Source organism: Branchiostoma floridae, chromosome 11 (assembly GCF_000003815.2).
Source record: "Branchiostoma floridae strain S238N-H82 chromosome 11, Bfl_VNyyK, whole genome shotgun sequence".
NCBI lineage: Eukaryota > Metazoa > Chordata > Leptocardii > Amphioxiformes > Branchiostomatidae > Branchiostoma > Branchiostoma floridae.
In genome coordinates, this window is record NC_049989.1 from 17600397 (window position 1) to 17610128 (window position 9732).

Sequence of the window (9732 nt, forward strand, 5' to 3'; positions counted from 1 at the left end):
CTTCCTGCATTGACTTTTGCGGGACAAACTTTGCAAAGTAAAATTCCCTCTGTTACAGACAGTGTTGTAAGGTTTATGAGGGGTCACAGGATTTTCCCCAAAAAGAAACACCCCTATGCTCATTGAAAGATAGTATCATACTCATAGGAGCCTAAATCACAGCACAGGGGCCTCCTCCCTACATTCAAACTGTGCTAGCTGGAACACTACCTTAGTGCCTGTCTCAAGTATAAGGGGCATTCTCGCCTTAGGAACTGTAACATGTTTAGGTGCATTGCTGTTCAATGGGGTGTGACAACTGATAACTGTGTGGCAGGAGGTCATCAGTGAAGCATACACACTTCACAGCTCGTCTAGCCACAAGATAAGGAACAGGCAAGGAAGGAGGGTGGGGGAGGGGGTTATGGGGACATGCCTATGTAGGAGGGTGGGGGAGGGGGTTATCTGGGGACCTTGACTGTGCAGGAAGGTGGGGCAAAGGGTTAGGGAAGTTAGTTTCCAAGAGGATGGGGAGGGGGTTATGGGAAGTGCCTGTGCAGGAGGGTGGGAGAGGGGGTTCTAGGTTACATGCTTATGTAGGAGGGTGGGGGAGGGGGTTTGGGGACTTGCTGGTGCAGGAACGTGGGACAGGGGGTTACGTAAGTTAAAGTACAGGAGGATGGGGGAGGGGGTTATGGGAACTGCCTATGCAGGAGGGTGGGAGAGGGGGTTATGGGGACATGACTGTGAAGGAGGGTGGGTTTGGGAATTATGGGAAGTGCCTGTATAGCAGGGTGGGGGAGGGGGCTATGCCTGTGCAGCTTTTCCTCTGTCAAGAAATAGTTTATACGATTCTTCCACCTGCTGCCAAGCCTGAACTTCACATGTTATGTGGGCACTGATAACAGTAACCATCTCACTATGTTGACACGACTAAGAACCTAAATCTTCTCAACACAGATCCAGCGGTTGTTCATACAGTACATGGTGTGATCCCACTAAAACTGTCATAACAATATCGTATCCAGTCGAACCTATACCAGTGACCACCTCTAGATAAGGACCACCTGTCCAAAGTAACCACTTACTTTTTAGTGGACCTTTGGTTAGTTAGACAATTTTTCCCATCAACGCAACAAGCATTCAAGAATCTTGTCTGTAGTGACAACCTATCCATAGACTATGAAAAAGACCAGATTTTATCAGTCGTCTCACTGGTCTTCCTGGGAAGTTTTGGGGGTATGTTATGGTCAGCACCCTGTTGTCTACAAATAGTACCAACAACAGCCCAACACTAAGCAGAAAGAAGCATTGAATGTTTCTCCAAAAAGGGCCCCGTCTTCACAAGCTCCCAAGAATGATAAAGGCGGGGCAAAGCTCAACGAACGATCAATCCACACTCTCTGGTCTGCTTTCTCTCAACTTCTCCAGACACATCTTCACTGTGGTACAATGTAATACTTTTTACAGTGATTCTGCTCAAACTTATGTATGGGCACTTCTCTTTCCTGGTTGACACAGACAGTGTCTCAGGTGATCTGATTTTCACCTGCGGTAACTCAAGACCTAGGTGAACCTTTCAACTCTGAGTCTCTGAGTGTTGCCATCAATCAGACTGAAGTTGTGTCTTCAGGCTAGTTGTGACCCACATCATTCCATCTATGCAGCCATAACTACAAAACTCATCTCTCTATTTTTCTCTAGTTTGGTAGCACAACTTTATTTTGTTGACGTGCAGAGGCCATTGGTAAAGGCAACAAAACAGATCTCTGCCAGAATCCACAAGTTCCAGAAAATAGTTGAAATTGGCCGAAGACAGGTGCAAGCCAGCCAAAGAAGTATAGTTTACAGCCTAAGTAAGAACTTCTTTACAGTCAGTTTCATGGTGGATTGAAACGGTTTACATAACAAATATCCCGTGTTTGTGAGTTTTCATGCACTGTGGTAAACCATCCATCTTAGGTAAGCTAAGACAGCGTTACTGGCGAGGGGAAACGCTTCATAGCAACCAACTGGGCATAACTCCTCTTCTTACGGCTAAAAGTATGTCACTTGAGCTTGGAAATGTCAGTGATATGCATAGTGGATGAACCAAATGTGCTCAATGAAATGTAACATTACATATGTGCATTAAAGATGAACTTGTATGCTCAGCAAAAATGCAACATGCACATAAAACCATGGGTACATACTACATAATGTAAAACATACATGTACAAATTGTACCATCAAACATGTTGTAAAGCAAAACTTGGTTGAATAAATTGTCTGGGTTTTGATTATAAAGGGCACATCATTTTCCTCCATATTCAATCAATGATCAGGGTGAATTGAAAACGTCGGTACGCTAGACCAAATGCCAAAAATTTATATTCCGCCCAAGCCTAGTATCTGTGAAAATCCCACGCTCATCAGAATTCTAGTTGTAGTCGTGATGAGCGATAAGGCAAAAAGATTACCTCGGAGTCTCAGTCTGACACCGCAGATTAGTGTAGCGTCGTGAATCAACCGTGGCTATTTTGGGAACGTAATCTTGGAGGACAAACATCCTCTGTTCAATTGTAACACCTTAGCCTGGACTTACCCCACCCCCAAAGTCTTCAATACAATTTGCAAGCATGGTGCTTTAAATCTCCCAACTTTGAGTTCACTGACACAAGGGGTAAGCAACAATGTTCTTAGCATCTTACTGATACAAAGGCCACATCTTCGCATATATCCTGCTACATGAGTCACACTACATCATAGTAGTACATGTATGTTGTATAGAATGAACATATCGGATAGATATTAATTTCTTTTCTCATCTTCTATTGAAGTCAAGCATGATATGCTTTTTCAAGCAGCTCCTAGTGCAATGCAACTTCCCCATAAGCATGTAATTATAATTCTACACTGGCTCCTATTTTTTAACCTGATAGAACTGTTGCTAGTACTGCATTTTGCTAGGCTGGATAGAAATACTTACATGTAAGTTCTCAATCTGACAGGTCTTTTTTAAGGCATGGAGAACTGACAATAGCAGTTAACTGACTGTCCCGATTCAATTTGGCAGATGAATTGCTGAACATCATGTCGTTAGTGGGAAGTTTGTGAATGGAAATTACATTCCCAAATGGAATCTGCGTGCAATTGTGTTCATGCCATTTCAAGCACGTGCCTTTTTTTTCTATACAACAAGAAATATCCTGACTGAGTGCAAATGAAGGTGACACAACACACAATTATAACTTTCAAGGATGTTTGAGACTTAGTCCTTGAGCAAACATACACGACTGACAATCAAAACAGGAACGACCTCTATTTCTAAGGATATATCCTCATTATCCTCAGAATTCCTCTCTCTCCAATTCCATTTTCTTTGGTAATGACATTCGGAAATTACTGTTTGCATGCTGTTTCTCTGTTCCATTTGCTTTGTGTTAATTCATTAAAGCCGTAATGCAGGCACATTAACATGTAAGTAGAGCTAATTATGCCAGCGAGCAACTCATTTTCCTTCTGGCAGGAATCGGCGCTCACATTTATCTGAATTTCATGGTTAATTGCGCCATCTGCAGCTGACCTATTCTTGTTCATATATAATGCTAATGCCTCCCCTTCATCGATCTGTATTAAGTGTATTACTTTGTTCCGTATGCACAGACAAAGCTGCATGTAAATGTCAGAGTAACAGGAGGATCTTCGGGTGACTTAATACCCCGCTAGATGTTCCAGATTCTCTCAAAGGCTGCCTAATATATATTATACAGACACACCCTGCATTGGGATGGCCAAATAAGTATATACCATTCCCCAAGTTGGACATACTATATCTGACTATGAAACAAAAGCTCCAACATGAAACATGATGTATGCTAGTCCATGGTGATACTGAAACTTGCCGTTTTGACCCCATATAAATGTCACGAATAGCCGGTCGGAATTCGTCAGGCCTGGCAACGAACGGTCAGAAATTTGACCCCCATACCGTCCATGGGACGGTCCAAGGTCAGGCTGTCATGAGATATAGAACTAGGCTAGTAATGACAAGACATCAATGTGGACTGTAGCGTCGACAGGACCCTAGTACCACCATGATTACCAAGGCCGATCTTTCCTTGGCAGAGGCAGAAATTTCACTGTTTACTCCCTACATAAGCCCTATGCACCACCAGGACCTCTGTGGCCGACAAGTTTGGGTGGTCACTACCATTTAAGTGCACACCCTATCTTAACAGCTGTCCAAGCCGCACTGCTATTTTAGTCTTGAGCATGTAACAGTTGGGCATATATGCTGACGAAAGGCAAGCCTTGTTGGCTTGTGTTACACAGCGTTACAACTACCTAATGCCATAGGATTGAATGGCTACATCGTATAATATCTAGCAACGACCATACATTTTAACAACCCTGGGAGGTATCAGGTATGCGGTGATAAATATTACTGTGTCTCATCAGATTTCATTGAATGTGAAGCTGACATAAGCTCTACTATAGTGTGCGGATAGCCAACACAGCAGCCACGACCGGTAACCTAAAGTGGCATACCCATTACAAAGCTCATTTACCTAGCAATTAGGAAGAAAAACAAAAGGACCACACTTGACACTTCACGATTCATTCCGCATCTGTCACCAAGCAGCTGCATCGCTACCTATCCCAGCATGCTTGTCTCACCCTGTTCCAAGCTATCCACAAGACCCATGATCCTCTGCTGCGCTGACAACCTCAGGCACGGGACAAGCTCTAATAGAACTAGAAGACTGATGACAGTCCCTAATTTGGAACGTAGATACGCATTTCCTTCTGGCACATGATGCCATTCATTAAGTAATCATCACAACATGAGGTATCAAGTGATTAATTAGATATTACTGACATCAAGATTTCTAAACACAAATACATATATACACAGTACATCACACATTTGGACAATCAAACTTCTACAACATCATCATCATCATCTGCCATCCCTGGCGACAAAGGATTTCTTCTTCCATGTTATTCCAAACCCAACCTACTATGTTATCAGGGCTGTCCCCACGACCCATCCTTTCATTTTGGGACAGAAACTTGCTTGCTGGGAATGGCAAGTTTCAGCCCACCTGTCCAAAAAAATCATAACTTCGGGACGTGAAGTTGATAACAATATATTTTTGTAGGCTAAAACAATACACTTAACAAGTGATATCAACATGAAACAAATTTAAAGCCGGAGACAGCCCTGATTCCCAACTTGCTACATCGCACACAAAGCAAGCAAAGAAACGTACCTGCCAGACTCCCACAATTGCATTGGCGATCAGAATAAGCAAGATGACAAAAGGCTCTACAAAGGCTGTGACAGACTCATCATCCTCTTCAAAGAACGCTAGGACCTGGAGGTAAAGAAGACATCACATCGTAAGGTAAACAAACTGGATGTGTATGTATCATTTTGTTATTATTGTGTATATAAAACAACTTAAGTTACAGGATAACAGTTACTCAAGGAACTTGATAGATTCTGGAGACAACCATCTACCCAAAACTGAAATCTCTAATCCTCTAGGCAATTAGCACAGTGTGTGAGCCAACCAGTGGTGCAGAAAAAGTGTTGTATTATCAACAAACTGTTGTACTATCCAAAAAGTGTGGTACTATTTTATGCAAATTTTACATAGTACCACACTTTTTGGACAGCACATTACTTTTTCTGCACTATGTGGATATCATCACAGCAATTGCTTTGGCCGAGGGGTAGTGGCCATGTTCTAACATTCACCAATGTAATTCTAGTTCCATTTATCAAAATATCATTTGGACGTATATTAAGTGCTAATCAGTTTTGACTTGTTAAAACAGGAGATGAGAAGAGCAGATGTGGCTTGCTCTATCTCCTTATACAATATACATGATATGGTGTTCCAGTGACCAGCTATGGCAAGGGATCAAAACAGGTGACCCACTTCTAAATATGGATATGATTGGCAGCTGGACAACTGCCCGAGAGAGATAGCCTTACAAGCCTGCAGGGGGTTTGACAGCTCTTATCGGCTTTTACCCCAAAACATGCCAACTACTTCTTCGTTAAAAATAATGTCTCTTATGTAAGAACAGAAGCACCATTCCTTCGGAATGCAGTTTTTAGTTTATCAAGAACTGAGTACTTATAGACATACAGATTTTCTTTCTATCTCTTCGGGCTTGTCGTTTCTGTTCAGAATAGTCATACAATATAGACAACAATATCTAATTAAGAGGTTTCAAACTATGCATAAATTATATCAGTGTTCAAAACACTACCATCTTAGTTTAATACAATTTTTATTGCTAAATCTGCTATGAAGTGGCAAATTTTGATATGATCGAACTTAATATCTGATATGGTGCAATGGATTGTATGACCTTTGCTTTGGCAGCGTGAAGCAATATGTGAACTTGGGACTTACAAAGGAGATGATAGCAGCTAACAACAAAATTTTGACGAGCAAATCGTCGAACTGCTCCAGAATCAGTTGCCATAGTGGTTTGCCTGTGTGGGAAAATGAGAAAAAAAGGTTTCATTATACCAACATCAGAAAAACACGTTTGTCTAGGTCCATAATGCCCCCCTCCCCCTTTACGACAAAAATAGAAGGCGGCCATATTTCCACCGAGCAGAATTCCACAGAAATACCAAACGTGAATAAAAGGTTTTTGAAGGTTACCTTCTTCAGCCGGCAGCTCTGTACGTGGAGAAAAAAGAGAGAGAGATTTCGTTAAATAACGTCAAAACATAAATCCAGCATACATCAAAATGCAGCAGATTTCGAAAACAGGAAGTAAACCGCTCACATGCACATGGCGGTGTATATTTCGAAACACGTTCGGTCGCTTCGCTTTTGCTCATAATTTGGAAACAGAACAGTACTTTTACAAGTAAATTGTAGTATCTTAACGCTTGATTCGGACATATATTGTTGTGGGAAAATTAAGGTTTTGGTGGTGGCGGCGGTGCAGAACATCGGATATAATTGATGCCCTTTCATCAAACAAAGGTTATGACGGCCATAATAGCCGACCGGCCCATCCCAACAAGCGGGCTGTCCAGACTCTCCGTTGGGGTAAACATCGAGGAAGCGACCATACACGGGGAAAGACAAGGGGTAGAGGAAGGGACTGCAGCGTACCGTTGGGCCCGTACTTCTCCTGGGCGACTTTAACTTGCGCTGGCGTTAGTCCTACAGCTTCTTGAACGTTGAAGTACTGCAAGCACTCCTGTGTGGTTTTACACCACGATTGATCCATTTTTCAAGGTCCCTCACAACCCGACTAGAAGAGAAATCCTCTTGTCGCCACCCCCCGATGCTCGGCGACGGCTCCCAGGTACCTGTCACTGCGGTAGCACAGTTTTCTGTCCTTCTCTCTGCCCCTCAGCGGACGGTCTCAAGTCCACTTCTTCAGCCACCGGCAAGTCGCGAGTCTTCCAGCTGCAGTGAATGACGCTCTGCCGACACCGGCCCCACATACCATGTGGTAAAATGTGGACACCAATCATTGGTCGAGACGACACCACGTGGTTTCAACCCAGCCATCCGATTGGTCAATATTTTTAACCCAATCAAAAGGACACTTTGACGTGCTATGACGTCAAAAGGTTAAAGGAGTGGAACGTCATCATAAAGTATCCCCATTTACTAGTGCCATATGTTGCAGGTGATGACAGGAAAGAAGTGTGTATTCTTGTCGACGTTGTTGAATGTGTAGCTTATACTAACTCCAGTTATTTCCTGGATCTGCAAAAAAAGCCTGCCACATCACCATACAAAGGTAATATTGGAATAAGCCAACGCAAAAGGATCCAAAAGGTGAACAGATTATGCAAGGTCGCACCATCTTTGCTTAGAACTTAACGTTAATACACACCTTCATTTTGTGACTCACGGACAGCATTTTACGTGTATACAAAAGAGCCCAAACGAGGGGAAATAAATGTCAACAGCTGAGTGGTTGACTGCGAACTCAAACAAGGAGAAATGACGGAGTTCGAAACAACAGCCAAAGGTAGCCTCCTTCACCGGCCTCTCTGGGAAGCTTGGCGATTTTTTTTTCGGGGGGGGTAGGTCGATTCGCGATTTTTAACCGGGAATATTATGCCGGGAAAGGAATATATGCCGGGAAAGGAATATGCACCGGAAAGCTTGTACGGGCTAGGCGAAATCGGCTTCCCAGTAGAGAGCCAAAGGCCGGTCTTTTCAGTCATGATGAACTTTTTTAACGTCTACTTCCAGATGGAGATTCTAATTAAACAGACCTTGTACAGCTTGTTTTTGCACAGTTCACAAATACCAGGAATATGAAATAATGATGCAAATATGCCAAAAGTTGTTGTATAGGCCATTCACATTAGGTTTTGTTCTGGAGAATATTTTCAGTTTGGGGGCCCAAATCTTACGCGTGCAGCTTCAACGTTAACACCTAGGATCCTAGGATAACATTGACGTTACAGGGTTGCCATGCGGAAATGCCTTTAGGCTAGTGTTATATCATAATTGCCCCTAACAACACGTCTATTTATATATAAGTATAACGTTATGTAAATGTTGGGCAAGGTTTTATTTTCACTGGTTGGATTTGGAGTTTGACTTCCTTACACGGCGACTTCGAGGCCGCACGTACGGCCCTATGAGGACAAATAAAGAACGGTTCAAGGATGAAAAAAGAACGTTTTTAAATACTACTTTGTTTCTATCTCTTATCAAGGACGTTATGCTTCCGTGCTTTTATTTTGTCGTCTCGTCTCCATTTTCTAATAGAGCTTGCATCTTAAAGTTTCTCCCCGAAGGAATCTTCGGGCGAAAATGCTCCTGAGGCAGATGACAAAATACTAGTATATCAATTGACAGAACCTAGTTAGCACAAGCCTCCTTCGCAGACTTCTCTGAGGAGCGCTAGTGACTGGTGTTTTTTGTTTGGGGGGGGGGGGGCATTTCGATTTTCAACATAGGTCACTCAGGTAATCTACTAGAGTTGGAAAGCCGATTTCTATGAGCGGGGGAACTACATCCATGGCATTAGAAAACCTCATCTATGTTGAAAATCAGTCCCCCACTAAAAAAAAGCGTTCCAAGAAGTCACCAGGTTGGTTAGCACATTTTGAAGTCAAAGCGTGGAGGATGGTACCCAGGCCATATGTACTCTGTATCGTTGAATTCACTTGTGAGAGATACAACCTTTTATGGAAACGCGTCTGATATCTTAAATTATTTCCAAATCTCAGATCGATATTTCGGAGTCCCATTCCAAAGTCACTAACAGCTTGAAACCATGTGGCGGCTGTTTATTTTCCTTCCTGCTAACGTTACGCGTCGATGATAGAAGAGAAGCATTATCAAACGTCACTGCTCTGTAGATCGTCTTACCCTCCCTTATATAATAGGTCCAACCCGAGATGTCACTGCCGTCCTAAGAACATTTTTCTCGCTCTCAGTGTTTGTCTGTCCTTGTTTCTCTCTTTCTCTCTACCTCCCGGCCTCTCTCTCTCTCTCACGCACGCACGCACGCGCACACACACGCACACACACACACACACACACACACACACACACACACACACACACACACACACACACACGCACACACACACACACACACACACACACACACACTGTTTCCCACTCTGTTAATCTCCAAGTTGTTAATCTCCAAGTTCTCCATCCTCTCTCCCCTCACTCAATCTTCCTCTGCCCCTCTCTCCCACCCCATTCTCTTCCCTCTCCTTCACTCTTTCTGTCTCTATGCTCCCTCTAT

The 9732-nt window shown here is 43.1% G+C and overlaps 1 protein-coding gene across 3 annotated transcripts in view; it reads right to left on the bottom strand.

The window, feature by feature from the left end:
• LOC118426373 (sarcoplasmic/endoplasmic reticulum calcium ATPase 1-like) overlaps positions 1-7443 on the bottom strand; it is a 59128-nt gene extending 51685 nt beyond the window's left edge. For all 3 annotated transcript variants that reach the window (XM_035835713.1, XM_035835712.1, XM_035835711.1), the window contains exons 1-4: positions 7113-7443; positions 6651-6668; positions 6393-6475; positions 5235-5339 (exon numbers count right to left, since the gene is read on the bottom strand). In XM_035835713.1, coding sequence (XP_035691606.1) covers positions 5235-5339; positions 6393-6475; positions 6651-6668; positions 7113-7230 — 324 coding nt within the window. In that variant the 5' untranslated portion in view covers positions 7231-7443. The remainder of the gene's footprint in view (positions 1-5234; positions 5340-6392; positions 6476-6650; positions 6669-7112) is intronic.
• Positions 7444-9732: the final 2289 nt, after the last annotated feature.